Below are 23,609 nucleotides of genomic sequence, written 5' to 3'. Positions count from 1 at the left end.
CTGCTGCTGCGCTGGGCATAATTTATCAGTGGAAGTGTTGTGCTACTGGATGCATTTGGTGGGGAATTGATGGATTATTTGCACACATTGATTAGCTGACAGTTAACTGTGCTTTACTGTCAGCAATAGTGGAACTACAAGTTTCTTCTCTATATGATGACAGAGTGTAAGAGAATTCCTGAAGGGCTGCATATTCCTTGAAGTAGGAAACGTTACTAGTAAGTGGACATGCCTCCCCAAATCCTATTATCTCTTTGTTACAGAAGCAAAGACAATTTGAACGATCTACACATCACTCTTCCACTTTTTTAAGCTTGTATAAAGATGAGAAAGCGTTATAAAAGGCGATGTAAAGGGTATATATATCACAGGGACGGTTTAGTACTCATAACCCTGCTTTGTATTTTGCTGAAAAGCTCTCTAGCACTTTAAGTTTTTGATCTGAATAACAAAACAAACCTCAAAAAAAAATAATAACAAAAAACTTGAACGCTGGATATGAGTTTACCTACAAACTGTGGGTTTCTGGCTCTGACAGACAGCTGCGGACGGAAGGTTTTTAATGGGAATATATATGGGTCACCTTGTGCAGTAAACCGACCAATTGATATTGTGCAAAGGAAGAGACGGTAACCATTTCTTTATTTCCCTTTCTCATAAAAATGTATGTGTTAAAAATGAAGGTGAAAGACTTTTGTTTTGTGGTTTCTCTCTTGCAATTTCCTGATACAGATATATATAGATATACATAGAGAGACAGAGAGGGAGAGAGAGAAGCCTGACTTGCACTCGTATGGCTATGCTATTTTCTTGTATTACTTCAATGAAAATGTGTTCATTTTGCAGGGAAATTTAAGTCTAAATTAAACTTTCATGATTTAGACAAAATGTACAATTAAAAACCAATTCCATTTTACATCTATTCTCAGGGGCATATTTATCAAGGTCTGTCGGACCTGATCCAACAGTGTGGATGAGGTCCGACAGACCTCGCTGAATACGGAGAGCAATACGCTCGCCGTATACAGCATTGCACCAGCAGCTCACAAGAGCTGCTGGTGCAACGCCGCCCCCTGCAGACTCGTGGAGAATAGGCCGTCAGAAGGGGGGTGTCAATTAACCCGATCGTACTCGATCGGGTTGATTTCCTGCGATGTCTGTCTGCCTGCTCAAAGCAGGCAGACAGGTTATGGAGCAGCGGTCTTTGTGACCGCTGCTTCATAACTGCTGTTTCTGGCGAGCCTGTAGGCTCGCCAGAAAAACGGGGCATCAAGCTCCATTCGGAGCTTGATAAATATGCCCCTCAATCTTATCTCTTTTCTCCTTTGTTGAAATGTAGTTCTTTTCCATGAAGCAGGATTAGGAGCGTCTTGCACTATACGAATAATATTGTTACACACATTGTTATAAACACTGCTGCCAGATAATGTTCAAGATACATGCACACTCTTGAGCATACCTCAGTATGCGCTCATGGAAAGGTGGTGAGATTTTAGCATCAGGCCCTAAATTTTAATAAAAGATACCAAGAGAAAATGTAAATTGGATATTTTGTTTTTTGTAAGCTCTATCTGAATAATGAAATGTTTCATTTTGACTTTGCCCTTTAACACTCCTTAAAGTGATGGTAATTTTTAGTATTTTACACCATCTAATCTTCTTAAACGTAACAAGTAGGTATTAGTCACTATATATTTTTTTTTCATTTGAATTTTATTTCAATAATAAATTATAATCTTACCGATATGTTGCTTCATTTGTATGCTCCGCCCCCTCTACTATGTTCTATTCACACAGTTACTTAGATCTTGGCTCCACCCACAATATATTTCAAAAATGTAAAAAATAAAACTCTATATGTAATTTTTAAGTATGAAATTGCTGATAAATTTCTAATTCATCGTTTGTAAAAGTTTAATTGCTCAAAATATGTACTCCGATGACTCTCCATATCCCATGAACTGTGGGCAGCTATGTCTTCACAATTAAAATGTGCATGCAAGTCATGAACACTTAGAAGCAGCGTGACGTCGCTAACGCATGCGCAAAGGAATGTTGTTGGTTTTTAATGCAACATGCCAAAACGCCATTTGATGAATTAAACTCATATTTACTTTTAGTTTAGAATCGTATCGTAATTAGCGAATCCTTTCAGTTTACCATCACTTTAATGTAAATGTTCTATGGATTTATTCATTTTTGACTCTGATAGAAACTCTCAACTTTCGCTTGCAAAGATAGCAACATACCCCAAAATGGTATGTCAGTTTCTCTAGGCGTCAATCCGGATGATGGGGTATATTTATCAATGTGCGAGCTGACATGATACGAAGTAGGGTATCATGTCCGCTGCACATCGATAAATGCCGACATTCATTGCACCAGCAGTTCTTGTGAACTGCTGGTGCAATGCCGCCCCCTGCAGATTTGCGGACAATTGTTGTGCTAGCAGGGGGTATCAATCAACCCAATCGTATTCTATTGAGTTGATTTCTGTCCGCCGCCTCAGAGCAGACAGACAAGTTATGGAGCAGCGATCTTTAGACCGCTGCTTCATAACTTCTGTTCCTGAAGGCTCGCCGGAAACAAGGGGCCTCAAGTTCCATACAGAGCTTGATAAATATGCCCCTAAATGTTTTGAATATTTTGTTGTACAGTGTGCATATCCTGTTTGATTTTAAAAGTAGCTTTACTAGAAGTCTGTCAGGTGAACGGTCTGTAAACAGACAGAAGTATTATCATGGCATCAAAGTTGCATCTTGCTTGGCTTTATTATGTCAATGCTTTGGCCTGTTTTGTCCAAAACATGGAAAAAAGGTCACTGAAAATGTAAAAATGTTGCCAAAATATAGGCTAAATTACACTGAAGCTATGTGGTTTGGCTCTCCATTCCTTGCACTGTATATTTACACAATAAAGAAGTGCATCACTAGAAAATTCCTATAAAGCTATGGTATACATTCAGGGGTTCTTTATTTGTTTGTTTGCTTATTTCTTTTATTTATTTGCATGAAACACAATAAATAACAAGGTAAAAATAATCACATTACCAGTACTTCTATTATTCATTGTGTACATATTGATTCTTGCAGTTTGTAAACTTCTGTTATATGTGACTTTCCCAATGTTTTATATTGACTTGCAGAACTCATTGCTATGAATTCTGTTCCCCATTGAATTTATGGGAATCATGAAATAAGCTAAATTTTAATCTTTTTAAAAAAAATGCCTGAAAGGGCCGTTCTCAAGCAGAGAACCTATTTGCCTACAAATCACTACTTCACTATAGTTAAAACAATGTTGTGCTCTTATTTGCTAAAGCATGTCATTTTATCACTATCGACCCTGCAGATTTATGTGTTTAACTCCTGCAAAGGGGAACTAGCAACTTTGCGGAGGTTAAACACATAGATTATCAGGGTTAATACAGGGAGTGCAGAATTATTAGGCAAATGAGTATTTTGACCACATCATCCTCTTTATGCATATTGTCTTACTCCAAGCTGTATAGGCTCGAAAGCCTACTACCAATTAAGCATATTAGGTGATGTGCATCTCTGTAATGAGAAGGGGTGTGGTCTAATGACATCAACACCCTATATCAGGTGTGCATAATTATTAGGCAACTTCCTTTCCTTTGGCAAAATGGGTCAAAAGAAGGACTTGACAGGCTCAGAAAAGTAAAAAATAGTGAGATATCTTGCAGAGGGATGCAGCACTCTTAAAATTGCAAAGCTTCTGAAGCGTGATCATCGAACAATCAAGCATTTCATTCAAAATAGTCAACAGGGTCGCAAGAAGCGTGTGGAAAAACCAAGGCGCAAAATAACTGCCCATGAACTGAGAAAAGTCAAGCGTGCAGCTGCCAAGATGCCACTTGCCATCAGTTTGGCCATATTTCAGAGCTGCAACATCACTGGAGTGCCCAAAAGCACAAGGTGTGCAATACTCAGAGACATGGCCAAGGTAAGAAAGGCTGAAAGACGACCACCACTGAACAAGACACACAATCTGAAACGTCAAGACTGGGCCAAGAAATATCTCAAGACTGATTTTTCTAAGGTTTTATGGACTGATGAAATGAGAGTGAGTCTTGATGGGCCAGATGGATGGGCCCGTGGCTGGATTGGTAAAGGGCAGAGAGCTCCAGTCCGAATCAGACGCCAGCAAGGTGGAGGTGGAGTACTGGTTTGGGCTGGTATCATCAAAGATGAGCTTGTGGGGCCTTTTCGGGTTGAGGATGGAGTCAAGCTCAACTCCCAGTCCTACTGCCAGTTTCTGGAAGACACCTTCTTCAAGCAGTGGTACAGGAAGAAGTCTGCATCCTTCAAGAAAAACATGATTTTCATGCAGGACAATGCTCCATCACACACGTCCAAGTACTCCACAGTGTGGCTGGCAAGAAAGGGTATAAAAGAAGAAAATCTAATGACATGGCCTCCTTGTTCACCTGATCTGAACCCCATTGAGAACCTTTGGTCCATCATCAAATGTGAGATTTACAAGGAGGGAAAACAGTACACCTCTCTGAACAGTGTCTGGGAGGCTGTGGTTGCTGCTGCACGCAATTTTGATGGTGAACAGATCAAAACACTGACAGAATCCATGGATGGCAGGCTTTTGAGTGTCCTTGCAAAGAAAGGTGGCTATATTGGTCACTGATTTGTTTTTGTTTTGTTTTTGAATGTCAGAAATGTATATTTGTGAATGTTGAGATGTTATATTGGTTTCACTGGTAAAAATAAATAATTGAAATGGGTATATATTTGTTTTTTGTTAAGTTGCCTAATAATTATGCACAGTAATAGTCACCTGCACACACAGATATCCCCCTAAAATAGCTATAACTAAAAACAAACTAAAAACTACTTCCAAAACTATTCAGCTTTGATATTAATGAGTTTTTTGGGTTCATTGAGAACATGGTTGTTGTTCAATAATAAAATTAATCCTCAAAAATACAACTTGACTAATAATTCTGCACTCCCTGTAGTGGGGAAAAACAGAATTTATGTTTACCTGATAAATTACTTTCTCCAACGGTGTGTCCGGTCCACGGCGTCATCCTTACTTGTGGGATATTCTCTTCCCCAACAGGAAATGGCAAAGAGCCCAGCAAAGCTGGTCACATGATCCCTCCTAGGCTCCGCCTTCCCCAGTCATTCGACCGACGTAAAGGAGGAATATTTGCATAGGAGAAACCATATGATACCGTGGTGACTGTAGTTAAAGAAAATAAATTATCAGACCTGATTAAAAAACCAGGGCGGGCCGTGGACCGGACACACCGTTGGAGAAAGTAATTTATCAGGTAAACATAAATTCTGTTTTCTCCAACATAGGTGTGTCCGGTCCACGGCGTCATCCTTACTTGTGGGAACCAATACCAAAGCTTTAGGACACGGATGAAGGGAGGGAGCAAATCAGGTCACCTAGATGGAAGGCACCACGGCTTGCAAAACCTTTCTCCCAAAAATAGCCTCAGAAGAAGCAAAAGTATCAAATTTGTAAAATTTAGTAAAAGTGTGCAGTGAAGACCAAGTCGCTGCCTTACATATCTGATCAACAGAAGCCTCGTTCTTGAAGGCCCATGTGGAAGCCACAGCCCTAGTGGAATGAGCTGTGATTCTTTCAGGAGGCTGCCGTCCGGCAGTCTCGTAAGCCAATCTGATGATGCTTTTAAGCCAAAAAGAGAGAGAGGTAGAAGTTGCTTTTTGACCTCTCCTTTTACCAGAATAAACAACAAACAAGGAAGATGTTTGTCTAAAATCCTTTGTAGCATCTAAATAGAATTTTAGAGCACGAACAACATCCAAATTGTGCAACAAACGTTCCTTCTTTGAAACTGGATTCGGACACAAAGAAGGCACGACTATCTCCTGGTTAATGTTTTTGTTAGAAACAACTTTCGGAAGAAAACCAGGTTTAGTACGTAAAACCACCTTATCTGCATGGAACACCAGATAAGGAGGAGAACACTGCAGAGCAGATAATTCTGAAACTCTTCTAGCAGAAGAAATTGCAACCAAAAACAAAACTTTCCAAGATAATAACTTAATATCAACGGAATGTAAGGGTTCAAACGGAACCCCCTGAAGAACTGAAAGAACTAAATTGAGACTCCAAGGAGGAGTCAAAGGTTTGTAAACAGGCTTGATTCTAACCAGAGCCTGAACAAAAGCTTGAACATCTGGCACAGCTGCCAGTTTTTTGTGAAGTAACACAGACAAGGCAGAAATCTGTCCCTTCAAGGAACTAGCAGATAATCCTTTCTCCAAACCTTCTTGAAGGAAGGATAGAATCTTAGGAATTTTTACCTTGTCCCAAGGGAATCCTTTAGATTCACACCAACAGATATATTTTTTCCATATTTTGTGGTAAATTTTTCTAGTTACAGGCTTTCTGGCCTGAACAAGAGTATCAATGACAGAATCTGAGAACCCTCGCTTTGATAAGATCAAGCGTTCAATCTCCAAGCAGTCAGTTGGAGTGAGACCAGATTCGGATGTTCGAACGGACCTTGAACAAGAAGGTCTCGTCTCAAAGGTAGCTTCCATGGTGGAGCCGATGACATATTCACCAGGTCTGCATACCAAGTCCTGCGTGGCCACGCAGGAGCTATCAAGATCACCGATGCTCTCTCCTGATTGATCCTGGCTACCAGCCTGGGGATGAGAGGAAACGGCGGGAATACATAAGCTAGTTTGAAGGTCCAAGGTGCTACTAGTGCATCTACTAGAGTCGCCTTGGGATCCCTGGATCTGGACCCGTAGCAAGGAACCTTGAAGTTCTGACGAGAGGCCATCAGATCCATGTCTGGAATGCCCCACAATTGAGTGATTTGGGCAAAGATTTCCGGATGGAGTTCCCACTCCCCCGGATGAAATGTCTGACGACTCAGAAAATCCGCTTCCCAATTTTCCACTCCTGGGATGTGGATTGCAGACAAGTGGCAGGAGTGAGTCTCCGCCCATTGAATGATTTTGGTCACTTCTTCCATCGCCAGGGAACTCCTTGTTCCCCCCTGATGGTTGATGTACGCAACAGTCGTCATGTTGTCTGATTGAAACCGTATGAACTTGGCCTTTGCTAGCTGAGGCCAAGCCTTGAGAGCATTGAGTATCGCTCTCAGTTCCAGAATATTTATCGGTAGAAGAGATTCTTCCCGAGACCAAAGACCCTGAGCTTTCAGGGGTCCCCAGACCGCGCCCCAGCCCACCAGACTGGCGTCGGTCGTGACAATGACCCACTCTGGTCTGCGGAAGCTCATCCCCTGTGACAGGTTGTCCAGGGACAGCCACCAACGGAGTGAATCTCTGGTCCTCTGATTTACTTGTATCGTCGGAGACAAGTCTGTATAGTCCCCATTCCACTGACTGAGCATGCACAGTTGTAATGGTCTTAGATTAATGCGTGCAAAAGGAACTATGTCCATTGCCGCTACCATCAAACCTATTACTTCCATGCACTGCGCTATGGAAGGAAGAGGAACAGAATGAAGTATTTGACAAGAGTTCAGAAGTTTTGATTTTCTGGCCTCTGTCAGAAAAATCCTCATTTCTAAGGAGTCTATTATTGTTCCCAAGAAGGGAACCCTTGTTGACGGAGACAGAGAACTTTTTTCTGCGTTCACTTTCCACCCGTGAGATCTGAGAAAGGCCAGGACAATGTCCGTGTGAGCCTTTGCTAGAGGAAGGGACGACGCTTGAATCAGAATGTCGTCCAAGTAAGGTACTACTGCAATGCCCCTTGGTCTTAGCACCGCTAGAAGGGACCCTAGTACCTTTGTGAAAATCCTTGGAGCAGTGGCTAATCCGAACGGAAGTGCCACAAACTGGTAATGCTTGTCCAGGAATGCGAACCTTAGGAACCGATGATGTTCCTTGTGGATAGGAATATGTAGATACGCATCCTTTAAATCCACCGTGGTCATGAATTGACCTTCCTGGATGGAAGGAAGAATAGTTCGAATGGTTTCCATTTTGAACGATGGAACCTTGAGAAACTTGTTTAGGATCTTGAGATCTAAGATTGGTCTGAATGTTCCCTCTTTTTTGGGAACTACGAACAGATTGGAGTAGAACCCCATCCCTTGTTCTCCTAATGGAACAGGATGAATCACTCCCATTTTTAACAGGTCTTCTACACAATGTAAGAATGCCTGTTTTTTTATGTGGTCTGAAGACAATTGAGACCTGTGGAACCTCCCCCTTGGGGGAAGCCCCTTGAATTCCAGAAGATAACCTTGGGAGACTATTTCTAGCGCCCAAGGATCCAGAACATCTCTTGCCCAAGCCTGAGCGAAGAGAGAGAGTCTGCCCCCCACCAGATCCGGTCCCGGATCGGGGGCCAACATCTCATGCTGTCTTGGTAGCAGTGGCAGGTTTCTTGTCCTGCTTTCCTTTGTTCCAGCCTTGCATTGGTCTCCAGGCTGGCTTGGCTTGAGAAGTATTACCCTCTTGCTTAGAGGACGTAGCACTTGGGGCTGGTCCGTTTCTGCGAAAGGGACGAAAATTAGGTTTATTTTTGGCCTTGAAAGACCTATCCTGAGGAAGGGCGTGGCCCTTGCCCCCAGTGATATCAGAGATAATCTCTTTCAAGTCAGGGCCAAACAGCGTTTTCCCCTTGAAAGGAATGTTAAGCAATTTGTTCTTGGAAGACGCATCCGCTGACCAAGATTTTAACCAAAGCGCTCTGCGCGCCACAATAGCAAAACCAGAATTTTTCGCCGCTAACCTAGCCAATTGCAAAGTGGCGTCTAGGGTGAAAGAATTAGCCAATTTGAGAGCACGAATTCTGTCCATAATCTCCTCATAAGAAGAAGAATTATCATTGATCGCCTTTTCTAGCTCATCGAACCAGAAACACGCGGCTGTAGTGACAGGAACAATGCATGAAATTGGTTGTAGAAGGTAACCTTGCTGAACAAACATCTTTTTAAGCAAACCTTCTAATTTTTTATCCATAGGATCTTTGAAAGCACAACTATCTTCTATGGGTATAGTGGTGCGTTTGTTTAGAGTAGAAACCGCCCCCTCGACCTTGGGGACTGTCTGCCATAAGTCCTTTCTGGGGTCGACCATAGGAAACAATTTTTTAAATATGGGGGGAGGGACGAAAGGTATACCGGGCCTTTCCCATTCTTTATTTACAATGTCCGCCACCCGCTTGGGTATAGGAAAAGCTTCGGGGGGCCCCGGGACCTCTAGGAACTTGTCCATTTTACATAGTTTCTCTGGAATGACCAAATTCTCACAATCATCCAGAGTGGATAACACCTCCTTAAGCAGAGCGCGGAGATGTTCCAATTTAAATTTAAATGTAATCACATCAGGTTCAGCTTGTTGAGAAATTTTCCCTGAATCTGAAATTTCTCCCTCAGACAAAACCTCCCTGGCCCCCTCAGATTGGTGTAGGGGCCCTTCAGAACCAATATCATCAGCGTCCTCATGCTCTTCAGTATTTTCTAAAACAGAGCAGTCGCGCTTTCGCTGATAAGTGGGCATTTTGGCTAAAATGTTTTTGATAGAATTATCCATTACAGCCGTTAATTGTTGCATAGTAAGGAGTATTGGCGCGCTAGATGTACTAGGGGCCTCCTGTGTGGGCAAGACTGGTGTAGACGAAGGAGGGGATGATGCAGTACCATGCTTACTCCCCCCACTTGAGGAATCATCTTGGGCATCATTTTCTCTAAATTTTGTGTCACATAAATCACATCTATTTAAATGAGAAGGAACCTTGGCTTCCCCACATTCAGAACACAGTCTATCTGGTAGTTCAGACATGTTAAACAGGCAAAAACTTGATAACAAAGTACAAAAAACGTTTTAAATTAAACCGTTACTGTCACTTTAAATTTTAAACTGAACACACTTTATTACTGCAATTGCGAAAAAGTATGAAGGAATTGTTCAAAATTCACCAAAATTTCACCACAGTGTCTTAAAGCCTTAAAAGTATTGCACACCAAATTTGGAAGCTTTAACCCTTAAAATAACGGAACCGGAGCCGTTTTTATATTTAACCCCTTTACAGTCCCTGGTATCTGCTTTGCTGAGACCCAACCAAGCCCAAAGGGGAATACGATACCAAATGACGCCTTCAGAAAGTCTTTTCTATGTATCAGAGCTCCTCACACATGCATCTGCATGTCATGCTTCTCAAAAACAAGTGCGCAATACAGGCGCGAAAATGAGACTCTGCCTATGATTAGGGAAAGCCCCTAGAGAATAAGGTGTCCAATACAGTGCCTGCCGGTTATTTTACATAATTCCCAAGATTAAAATAATTCCTCAAGGCTATGGAGTATAAAATATAAATCGATTTAGCCCAGAAAATGTCTACAGTCTTAGAAAGCCCTTGTGAAGCCCTTTTTTTCTTTCTGTAATAAAAATGGCTTACCGGATCCCATAGGGAAAATGACAGCTTCCAGCATTACATCGTCTTGTTAGAATGTGTCATACCTCAAGCAGCAAAAGTCTGCTCACTGTTCCCCCAACTGAAGTTAATTCCTCTCAACAGTCCTGTGTGGAACAGCCATCGATTTTAGTAACGGTTGCTAAAATCATTTTCCTCTTACAAACAGAAATCTTCATCTCTTTTCTGTTTCAGAGTAAATAGTACATACCAGCACTATTTTAAAATAACAAACTCTTGATTGAATAATAAAAACTACAGTTAAACACTAAAAAACTCTAAGCCATCTCCGTGGAGATGTTGCCTGTACAACGGCAAAGAGAATGACTGGGGAAGGCGGAGCCTAGGAGGGATCATGTGACCAGCTTTGCTGGGCTCTTTGCCATTTCCTGTTGGGGAAGAGAATATCCCACAAGTAAGGATGACGCTGTGGACCGGACACACCTATGTTGGAGAAAGGACATGCTCTTACAAATTAAAACATGCCCTTTTTTCACTATATTGTTCCTTTAACGGAGGTAATGGAGAGAGATGATGTGATAGATACCTAAGTGTATTAAGGGATTTAACATAGATGGAGCAGAAAGCATTTTACAAAAAGAGTAATACCAGAAGAGTAGTTTATGATCTCAAGTCACATGACAGTAGGTTCAGTCATTTGTCTTAGTAATTCTTTATAGTCTATAGAAGTCAGGGTTGATTCATAAAACTAGACTTCCAATAAGGACAGTAAGAAAAAAAGACTGTAAAGGGATTGGCAATGGGATCATATATATGCAGCTGCTGTTTGACAAACTGCACAAAAAAAGTAGGCCCCATCTCATTCAAGTATGGGCTCCCCTGGTATAATACCATAATATGTCCCTTTAAGACTGGAATTTAGAAGGGAATATGAGGAGACTCAATAGGCCTCCTATTCTTATTATCTGGCATCAAAGCCAATGTTTTTATGAAAATGCAAGGTTTTCTATACTTTCAGAAGTAAAGAAGAAGTAAGGATGTTTTTTTCTGAGTTGACGTACACGTTTGTAAGCTTCAAGGGACATTAAACACTAAATAAATGCTAGGTAGAACGATGCATTCAAAGAAAAGTTTAGTCTGAGAATAACATGTAGATGTATATTTTCAAGCTTCATTAGCTGTTTAAATACTGAAATATAAGTGTAAAGTTTTAGTGTCTATTAAACAATGGGAGCTGCCACGTTGTAACTTAGGTTACCTTCTATGCTGTGGCCAATTAGGGACAGTTATAAATAGGTCACTAGAGAGTGCACCCAATGGCTGTGTGGAATATAACAGTGTTCTGAGCTTCCATTTTTAACAGGAACTGAAAAACTCACAATTTCAGAATTGAATTACAGGAAAAGGGGACAAAATATATAATGAATGTATATTGCAGAGTTTTTTTACATATGTGATTTATCATTTTATATTACCATCTCAAAGTGTTAAATGCCCCTTTAAAAATGAGCCTACTTTTAAATACCACTACAGGAAGTGAAATGTTCCTTTACTTCCCATTGATTAAATGTTAGTACTGTGGTAAGATTCTTTCCAATTTTAAAACAATCATTGTGGTAATATTCCATCTAGCAAGTTGTAAAATAGGAATGTGGTTATAGTGTGAAAATGGAATCGTTATAGGTGTTAAAAAAGGGTGTTGTGTCAGCTGTTTAGTTATAGAGGCCAATTTATCAAGCTCCAAGTGTCAAAGGCTTGCGGTTCTTAAGCCGAAACGCGTAGAAGACAACCAGCTCATAGCTCATAACCTTGAAATCAACTGGCCAGTTGAAGTGAGCAATTTCTCTCCCAAGACTGTCCCTTTGTGAGTACAGAAATTATCACACTGTACGATAGGAGCACATTCAAAACGAATTACCTGCAAGGGGTTAGACCAGAACCTGCTACAAACAGAGTAATCAGCTTAAAGATTGGGTTTGGCTGAAGTCCAGGAACATCCGGCTATTAGTCTGAAGCCACCGCTTGAATTTGAAAAAGCCCGGCACCAACAGGGTAAGAGAATCTGAATCCCTGTAGGTGCTGAAATACACATATCATTTATAAGGGGCAGAACAGTCTGATCTTATACATACCCCCTGGATAGGTACAAACCTATGTTATTTTTGAACGAGCGTTAAAAGGTACACCCGCTCTTACACTAACGTGTGTTATACTGAAAGCTGCTTTGCTAACCAGCCTTAAGGGATATCTAGTAAAGACGCCTGGGATATAATAACACTTGCATTTTAGCATTTATATATGCACTAATAACTCTACAAGGATTTTATCGACGTGGGATTTGAAAGACACCCAGATATCTCAAGGTTCAATAATTTTTATGGTATAGACATTTTATACATTGTTCAGACTTTTTCTATTTTTGTGTATTAACTTTCATTTTTTTCCATACGGTATTTTTAACTTTGGATGCGGTCATTTTTAACCGTCACACCACCTTTTTTGCTGCAGCAATTTTTTTACCTTTTCTGAGCCTAATGTGTCTAGTGATATTTTAGTTCTGATTTTTTGGTTCATATTATAATCATTCATTTGCACCTTTGGTGGAACTAGCTTGTTATTGTTAATTGGACTACACCTGTTTATATTGCTACAATTTAGCGCATATTCATTCTACGATATTGCATTCAATCCACTATGTGTGATAACAGTCTCATATAGATATATTTCTGCTTGTATATTAGTCATACATATTTTATAGTTTGATGTCCTGTTGCTTTATGGTGTATACACATTGGTACTAACGACTGTCAATTTTTAAAATATTTTATTTATTCATTTATTATTAAACATTGTTTGATTCACTCAGCTATTTTATGTTATTTGTTATTCATCCACATTGACCAATTTATGGTCTATTATTTAGCCATTTGGCACATATTGATACAAACATTTTTTTCACCTAATTAGAATGTATGCAATTAGCCACATTTAGGACACAGGTTTAATAGGACCTCATACTCCAGATAGATAGCCGTAGGCGCCACCTCCAACTCCCCCTTTTCCGGATTTATAATAAGGCAGAGTAGGAATGTGCCTACATGCGCCCTCCATAGAGGGGTGCCTGTCTCTGCCTATTATAAATACCAGTAACCTTAATTAAGATGGCAGTGGCCATCTTTGTTAAGGTAGTGCACCTTTCAGTAGAGGGGTGAAAAGGGGCATAGGGCATGTGCCAGTCAGGGGAGAAAGGTTCATAAGTCTTGGTCCCACTGTGAAATCGTGAGTCCGCCCTACAGTCATACGGCCAGCTTTTGGCTCTAAAGGCCTTTCCCCGTATCTGGCCCCAAGCTCTACTCTGCCGCCGCCCCCATAAGCCCCGGATGGATGCGGATTGTCTACGGTAATAGGTCCTGCTGCAAGAACACAAAGGTGAGAGGAGACAAGATGGCACCGACCTAAGCTAACTGGGGCTGGTTGATGTAGGGAGATGGCGCAGTATAGGGCAGTGGGAGAGGGGCCCGCGGGGCTTATGTGTAGAGATGTATGTCATATACAGTGATGTGCGTTTTATGCAGGGATGGCATTGGGTGTAATATACAGATGTGTGTTGTGTTATATGCAGAGAAGTGTTTAATATACAGAGTAGGCACTGGGTGTAGTATACAGAGGTGTGTGTAATATACAGAGATGGCACTAGGTGTAATATGCAGAGGTGTGTGTAATATACTTAGATGGCACTAAGTGTAATATGCAGAGGTGTGTGTGTAATATACTGAGATGGCACTAGGTGTAATGTACAGAGGTGTCTGTGTGTAATATACTGAGATGGCACTAAGTGTAATATGCAGAGGTGTGTGTAATATACTGAGATGGCACTAGGTAGGAGTATTATGCAGAGGTGTGTGTAATATACTGAGATGGCACTAGGTGTAATAAGCAGAGGTGTGTGTAATATACTGAGATGGCACTAGGTGTAATATACAGAGGTGTGTGTAATATACTGAGATGGCATTAGGTGTAATAAGCAGAGGTGTGTGTAATATACTGAGATGGCACTAGGTGTAATATACAGAGGTGTGTGTAATATACTGAGATGGCACTAAGTGTAATATGCAGAGGTGTGTGTGTAATATACTGAGATGGCACTAGGTGTAATAAGCAGAGGTGTGTGTAATATACTGAGATGGCACTAGGTGTAATAAGCAGAGGTGTGTGTAATATACTGAGATGGCACTAGGTGTAATAAGCAGAGGTGTGTGTAATATACTGAGATGGCACTAGGTGTAATAAGCAGAGGTGTGTGTAATATACTGAGATGGCACTAGGTGTAATATACAGAGGTGTGTGTAATATACTGAGATGGCACTAAGTGTAATATGCAGAGGTGTGTGTGTAATATACTGAGATGGCACTAGGTGTAATAAGCAGAGGTGTGTGTAATATACTGAGATGGCACTAGGTGTAATATACAGAGGTGTGTGTAATATACTGAGATGGCACTAGGTGTAATATACAGAGGTGTGTGTAATATACTGAGATGGCACTAAGTGTAATATGCAGAGGTGTGTGTAATATACTGAGATGGCACTAGGTGTAATATACAGAGGTGTGTGTAATATACTGAGATGGCACTAGGTGTATTATGCAGAGGTGTGTGTAATATACTGAGATGGCACTAGGTGTAATATGCAGAGGTGTATGTAATATACTGAGATGGCACTAAGTGTAATATGCAGAGGTGTATGTAATATTCTGAGATGGCACTAGGTGTAATATGCAGAAGTGTGTGTGTAATATACTGAGATGGCACTAGGTGTAATATGCAGAGGTGTGTGTAATATACTGAGATGGCACTAGGTGTAATAAGCAGAGGTGTGTGTAATATACTGAGATGGCACTAGGTGTATTATGCAGAGGTGTGTGTAATATACTGAGATAGCACTAGATGTAATATCCAGTGGTGTGTGTAATATACTGAGATGGCAATAGGTGTAATATGCAGAGGTGTATGTAATATACTGAGATGGCACTAAGTGTAATATGCAGAGGTGTATGTAATATACTGAGATGGCACTAGGTGTAATATGCAGAAGTGTGTGTGTAATATACTGAGATGGCACTAGGTGTAATATGCAGAGGTGTGTGTAATATACTGAGATGGCACTAGGTGTAAAAAGGAGAGGTGTGTGTAATATACTGAGATGGCACTAGGTGTATTATGCAGAGGTGTGTGTAATATACTGAGATAGCACTAGATGTAATATCCAGTGGTGTGTGTAATATACTGAGATGGCAATAGGTGTAATATGCAGAGGTGTGTGTAATATACTGAGATTGCACTCGGTGTATTATGCAGAGGTGTGTGTAATATGCAGAGTTGTGTGTAATATACTGAGATGGCACTAGGTGTAATATGCAGAGGTGTGTGTAATATACTGAGATGGCACTAGGTGTAATATGCAGAGGTGTGTGTAATATACTGAGATTTCACTCAGTGTATTATGCAGAGGTGTGTGTAATATACTGAGATGGCACTAGGTGTAATATGCAGAGGTGTGTGTAATATACTGAGATGGCACTAGGTGTAATATGCAGAGGTGTGTGTAATATACTGAGATGGCACTAGGTGTATTATGCAGAGGCATGTGTAATATACAGAGATAGCACTGGGTGTAATATGCAGAGGTGTGTGTAATATACTGAGATGGCACTAGGTGTAATATGCAGAGGTGTGTGTAATATACTGAGATGACACTAGGTGTATTATGCAGAGGCGTGTGTAATATACAGAGATAGCACTGGGTGTAATATGCAGAGGTGTGTGTAATATACTGAGATGGCACTAGGTGTAATATGCAGAGGTGTGTGTAATATACTGAGATGGCACTAGGTGTAATATACAGAGGTGTGTGTAATATACTGAGATGGCACTAGGTGTAATATGTAGAGGTGTGTGTAATACACTGAGATGGCACTAGGTGTAATATACAGAGGTGTGTGTAATATACTGAGATGGCACTAAGTGTAATATGCAGAGGTGTGTGTTTAATATACTGAGATGGCACTAGGTGTAATAAGCAGATGTGTGTGTAATATACTGAGATGGCACTAGGTGTAATATACAGAGGTGTGTGTAATATACTGAGATGGCACTAGGTGTAATATACAGAGGTGTCTGTGTGTAATATACAGAGATGGCACTAAGTGTAATATGCAGAGGTGTGTGTGTAATATACTGAGATGGCACTAGGTGTAATATACAGAGGTGTGTGTAATATACTGAGATGGCACTAGGTGTAATAAGCAGAGGTGTGTGTAATATACTGAGATGGCACTAGGTGTAATATACAGAGGTGTGTGTAATATACTGAGATGGCACTAAATGTAATATGCAGAGGTGTGTGTAATATACTGAGATGGCACTAAGTGTAATATGCAGAGGTGTGTGTAATATACTGAGATGGCACTAGGTGTAATATACAGAGGTGTGTGTAATATACTGAGATGGCACTAGGTGTAATATGCAGAGGTGTGTGTAATATACTGAGATGGCACTACGTGTAATATACAGAGGTGTGTGTAATATACTGAGATGGCACTAAGTGTAATATGCAGAGGTGTGTGTAATATACTGAGATGGCACTAGGTGTAATATACAGAGGTGTGTGTAATATACTGAGATGGCACTAGGTGTAATATGCAGAGGTGTGTGTAATATACTGAGATGACACTAGGTGTAATATGCAGAGGTGTATGTAATATACTGAGATGGCACTAAGTGTAATATGCAGAGGTGTATGTAATATACTGAGATGGCACTAGGTGTAATATGCAGAAGTGTGTGTGTAATATACTGAGATGGCACTAGGTGTAATATGCAGAGGTGTGTGTAATATACTGAGATAGCACTAGATGTAATATCCAGTGGTGTGTGTAATATACTGAGATTGCACTCGGTGTATTATGCAGAGGTGTGTGTAATATACTGAGATGGCACTAGGTGTATTATGCAGAGGTGTGTGTAATATACTGAGATGGCACTAGGTGTAATATACAGAGGTGTGTGTAATATACTGAGATGGCACTAGGTGTAATATGCAGAGTTGTGTGTAATATACTGAGATGGCACTAGGTGTAATAGGCAGAGGTGTGTGTAATATACTGAGATGGCACTAGGTGTAATATGCAGAGGTGTGTGTAATATACTGAGATTTCACTCAGTGTATTATGCAGAGGTGTGTGTAATATACTGAGATGGCACTAGGTGTAATATGCAGAGGTGTGTGTAATATACTGAGATGGCACTAGGTGTAATATGCAGAGGTGTGTGTAATATACTGAGATGGCACTAGGTGTATTATGCAGAGGCATGTGTAATATACAGAGATAGCACTGGGTGTAATATGCAGAGGTGTGTGTAATATACTGAGATGGCACTAGGTGTAATATGCAGAGGTGTGTGTAATATACTGAGATGGCACTAGGTGTATTATGCAGAGGCATGTGTAATATACAGATATAGCACTGGGTGTAATATGCAGAGGTGTGTGTAATATACTGAGATGGCACTAGGTGTAATATGCAGAGGTGTGTGTAATATACTGAGATGGCACTAGGTGTATTATGCAGAGGCGTGTATAATATACAGATATAGCACTGGGTGTAATATGCAGGGGTGTGTGTAATATACTGAGATGGCACTAGGTGTAATATACAGAGGTGTGTGTAATATACTGAGATGGCACAAGGTGTAATATGCAGAGGTGTGTGTAATATACTGAGATGGCACTAGGTGTAATATACAGAGGTGTGTGTAATATACTGAGATGGCACTAAGTGTAATATGCAGAGGTGTGTGTGTAATATACTGAGATGGCACTAGGTGTAATAAGCAGAGGTGTGTGTAATATACTGAGATGGCACTAGGTGTAATATACAGAGGTGTGTGTAATATACTGAGATGGCACTAGGTGTAATATACAGAGGTGTCTGTGTGTAATATACTGAGATGGTACTAAGTGTAATATGCAGAGGTGTGTGTGTAATATACTGAGATGGCACTAGGTGTAATAAGCAGAGGTGTGTGTAATATACTGAGATGGCACTAGGTGTAATATACAGAGGTGTGTGTAATATACTGAGATGGCACTAAGTGTAATATGCAGAGGCGTGTGTAATATACTGAGATGGCACTAAGTGTAATATGCAGAGGTGTGTGTAATATACTGAGATGGCACTAGGTGTAATATCCAGATGTGTGTGTAATATACTGAGATGGCACTAGGTGTAATATGCAGAGGTGTGTGTAATATACTGAGATGGAACTAGGTGTAATATACAGAGGTGTGTGTAATATACTGAGATGGCACTAAGTGTAATATGCAGAGGTGTGTGTAATATACTGAGATGGCACTAGGTGTAATATACAGAGGTGTGTGTAATATACTGAGATGGCACTAGGTGTAATATGCAGAGGTGTGTGTAATATACTGAGATGGCACTAGGTGTAATATGCAGAGGTGTATGTAATATACTGAGATGGCACTAAGTGTAATATGCAGAGGTGTATGTAATATACTGAGATAGCACTAGGTGTATTATGCAGAGGTGTGTGTAATATGCAGAGTTGTGTGTAATATACTGAGATGGCACTAGGTGTAATAGGCAGAGGTGTGTGTAATATACTGAGATGGCACTAGGTGTAATATGCAGAGGTGTGTGTAATATACTGAGATTTCACTCAGTGTATTATGCAGAGCTGTGTGTAATATACTGAGATGGCACTAGGTGTAATATGCAGAGGTGTGTGTAATATACTGAGATGGCACTAGGTGTAATATGCAGAGGTGTGTGTAATATACTGAGATGGCACTAGGTGTATTATGCAGAGGCATGTGTAACATACAGAGATAGCACTGGGTGTAATATGCAGAGGTGTGTGTAATATACTGAGATGGCACTAGGTGTAATATGCAGAGGTGTGTGTAATATACTGAGATGGCACTAGGTGTATTATGCAGAGGCGTGTGTAATATACAGAGATAGCACTGGGTGTAATATGCAGAGGTGTGTGTAATATACGGAGATGTTACTAGGTGTAATATACAGAGGTGTGTGTAATATACTGAGATGGCACTAGGTGTAATATGCAGAGGTGTGTGTAATATACTGAGATGGCACTAGGTGTAATATACAGAGGTGTGTGTAATATACTGAGATGGCACTAGGTGTAATATACAGTGGTGTGTGTAATATACTGAGATGGCACTAGGTGTAATATGCAGAGGTGTGTGTAATATACTGAGATGGCACTAAGTGTAATATGCAGAGGTGTATGTAATATACTGAGATGGCACTAGGTGTAATATGCAGAAGTGTGTGTGTAATATACTGAGATGGCACTAGGTGTAATATACAGAGGTGTGTGTAATATACTGAGATGGCACTAGGTGTAATAAGCAGAGGTGTGTGTAATATACTGAGATGGCACTTGGTGTATTATGCAGAGGTGTGTGTAATATACTGAGATAGCACTAGGTGTAATATCCAGTGGTGTGTGAAATATACTGAGATGGCAATAGGTGTAATATGCAGAGGTGTGTGTAATATACTGAGATGGCACTAGGTGTAATATCCAGTGGTGTGTGTAATATACTGAGATGGCAATAGGTGTAATATGCAGAGGTGTGTGTAATATACTGAGATTGCACTTGGTGTATTATGCAGAGGTGTGTGTAATATGCAGAGTCGTGTGTAATATACTGAGATGGCACTAGGTGCAATAGGCAGAGGTGTGTGTAATATACTGAGATGGCACTAGGTGTAATATGCAGAGGTGTGTGTAATATACTGAGATAGCACTAGGTGTATTATGCAGAGGCATGTGTAATATACAGAGATAGCACTGGGTGTAGTATGCAGAGGTGTGTGTAATATACTGAGATGGCACTAGGTGTAATATACAGAGGTGTGTGTAATATACTGAGATGGCACTAGGTGTAATATGCAGAGGTGTGTGTAATATACTGAGATGGCACTAGGTTTAATAAACAGAGGTGTGTGTAATATACTGAGATGGCACTAGGTGTAATATGCAGAGGTGTGTGTAATATACTGAGATGGCACTAGGTGTAATATGCAGAGGTGTGTGTAATATACTGAGATGGCACTAGGTGTATTATGCAGAGGCATGTGTAATATACAGAGATAGCACTGGGTGTATTATGCAGAGGTGTGTGTAATATACAGAGATGGCACTAGGTGTAATATGCAGAGGTGTGTGTAATATACTGAGATAGCACTGGGTGTAATATGCAGAGGTGTGTGTAATATACTGAGATGGCACTAAGTGTAATATGCAGAGGTGTATGTAATATACTGAGATGGCACTAGGTGTAATATGCAGAGGTGTGTGTAATATACTGAGATAGCACTGGGTGTAATATGCAGAGGTGTGTGTAATATACTGAGATGGCACTAGGTGTAATATGCAGAGGTGTGTGTAATATACTGAGATGGCACTAGGTGTAATATGCAGAGGTGTGTGTAATATACTGAGATGGCACTAGGTGTAATATACAGAGGTGTGTGTAATATACTAAGATGGCACTAGGTGTAATATGCAGAGGTGTGTGTAATATACTGAGATGGCACTAGGTGTATTATGCAGAGGTGTGTGTAATATACTGAGATTGCACTGGGTGTAATATGCAGAGGTGTGTGTAATATACTGAGATGGCACTAGGTGTAATATGCAGAGGTGTGTGTAATATACTGAGATGGCACTAGGTGTAATATACAGAGGTGTGTGTAATATACTGAGATGGCACTAGGTGTATTATGCAGAGGCATGTGTAATATACAGATATAGCACTGGGTGTAATATGCAGAGGTGTGTGTAATATACTGAGATAGCACTGGGTGTAATATGCAGAGGTGTGTGTAATATACTGAGATAGCACTGGGTGTAATATGCAGAGGTGTGTGTAATATGCCAGCAGCCATATTAGTTAAGGTCACCAGCACATCGGTGTCTGGGGTGCACTTCAGATTTTGGTGCCTACAGGCACCTGGGCTGTAAATCCGGCCCTGGCCTTTACATATTTAAAAGCGGTGTACACCCCTTTGCGAGACACAATGTCCTCTTGGTAAAAATTGTCTTTATAGAATTAGGACAGGAACTTCATAGTACTGGCGAGATTTGTTATAGAATCTTACAAGCCCAGAGAGCTTTATAGGATCAGGCGCATAATGTCTGCCCTATAGCTGTACATGGTCAGTCAGAGGCAAAACATGTGACACTAGTCGCCAGCCACGTTGCAATATTTTAAAATGTTTTTAATAATTAGTTTGATTCTAAATCAACTTATTGCTACCAGTGCTGCTTCCCTTTGGAACTACATTTGGCTGCTTCATTGAGGCCTCTTTATCAAGCCGTCAACCGCAAATACGCTGGAATTCCGCAGCGTAATTGTGGAGAGCTTGATTCGCCTTATTTATCAAAGGCTACAGACCGGCAAAAGTAGAATTTTGTGACATAACATACGATCCGCCGGTCTCAGTCCGACACAGATCGATGCTTACGTCATTACAGATGTTCTGAATGCAAATTCGGCACTATCTGACTACTTTTGCTAGTTAACAAATTTCTAGCAGGTACGTTCGCCACTATTCCGGCCCATCGTACCTGGTTTTCAATACGCCGCCCTGGATGCCCTGGATGCCATAGGAATCAATGGGAGTCTGAAAGTGGCGAAAGCTTATGTTCGCTGCTGCCCGATATCCCATTGATTCCTATGGGAGAATAAAAGTTACGTTTACACCTAACACCCTAAAATGTTCCCCGAGTCTAAACACTCCTAATCTGCCGCCCCCTACATCTCCGCCACCTACATTATACTTATTAACCCCTAATCTGCCGCCCCTACACGCCGCCTCCACCTAAATTATACTTATTAACCCCTAATCTGCCACCCCAACACCGTCGACACCAACATTATACTTATTAACCCCTAATCTGCCGCTCCCTACACCGCCGCCACCTAAATTATACTTATTAACCCCTAATCTGCCACCCCAACACCGTCGACACCAACATTATACTTATTAACCCCTAATCTGCCGCTCCCTACACCGCCGCCACCTACATTATACTTATTAACCCCTAATCTGCTGCCCCGACACCACCGCCACCTACATAAAGTTATTAACCCCTAAACCTAACAATCCGCTAACTTTATATTAAATATTAACTCATCCCTATCTTATAATCAATTTAAACTTACCTTTAAAATTAAATTAAACTATATTAAACTAATAATTAATCTACCCTAACTTTTATAAAAAAAATGACATTAAACTATATTAAACTAATAATTAATCTACCCTAACTGTTATACTAAATTACATTAAACTATATTAAACTAATTATTAATCTACCCTAACTTTTATAACAAAATTACATTAAACTATATTAAACTAATAATTAATCTACCCTAACTGTTATACTAAATTATATTAAACTAATAATTAATATACCCTAACTGTTATACAAAATTACATTAAACTATATTAAACTAATAATTATTCTACCCTGTTATACTAAATTACATTAAACTATATTAAACTAATAATTAATCTACCCTAACTGTTATACTAAATTACATTAAACTACAAATTAAATTAACTATATTATATATTTAGAAACCTTACCCTACTCAAATAATTTAAATCTGCACTTAAAAATTATTAAGTTACAAAAAACTAACAACTTAGTGTTTGTTATTTTTTGTAACTAAGTTACACAAAAAATTAACACTAAGTTGCAAAAAATAAAAAAGAAATTATCAAAGATTTAAACTAATAACACCTAATCTAAGGGCGCTATGAAAATAAACCCCCCCCCCCCAAAATAAAAAAAACCCTAACCTACATTAAACTACAAATAGCCCTTAAAAGGGCCTTTTGCGGGGCATTGCCCCAAAGAAATCAGCTCTTTTACCTGTAATTTGGATGGGCATTGCCCTTAAAAGGGCATTTAGCTCTATTGCACCCAAAGCCTAATCTAAAAATAAAACCCACACAATAAACCCTTAAAAAATCCTAACACTAACCCCTGAAGATCGATTTACAGTTTTGAAGATCTGACATCCATCCTCCAAGAAGCCGGTAGAAGTCCTCATCGAAGCCGGGAGAAGTCTTCATCCAAGCGGCCTAAGTCTTCATCCAAG

General features: G+C 40.3%; 1 protein-coding gene across 3 annotated transcripts in view; it reads left to right on the top strand.

The window, feature by feature from the left end:
- The window catches only part of PDE4C (phosphodiesterase 4C), a 499,380-nt gene that overhangs the window by 258,922 nt on the left and 216,849 nt on the right, over window positions 1-23,609 (top strand). Inside the window, exon 1 of one of the 3 annotated variants that reach the window (XM_053702946.1) lies at window positions 1-629. This exon is cut by the window's left edge and continues 496 nt beyond it. The exons of the other annotated variants lie outside the window; for them this stretch is intronic. Coding sequence (XP_053558921.1) covers window positions 499-629 — 131 coding nt within the window. The 5' untranslated portion in view covers window positions 1-498. The remainder of the gene's footprint in view (window positions 630-23,609) is intronic. 3 annotated transcript variants of the gene reach the window in all.

The sequence above is a fragment of the Bombina bombina genome, chromosome 2, assembly GCF_027579735.1.
Source record: "Bombina bombina isolate aBomBom1 chromosome 2, aBomBom1.pri, whole genome shotgun sequence".
Classification (NCBI taxonomy): domain Eukaryota; kingdom Metazoa; phylum Chordata; class Amphibia; order Anura; family Bombinatoridae; genus Bombina; species Bombina bombina.
Note: the sequence above shows the minus strand (reverse complement) of the source record. Positions and strands in the feature narration are given on the sequence as shown.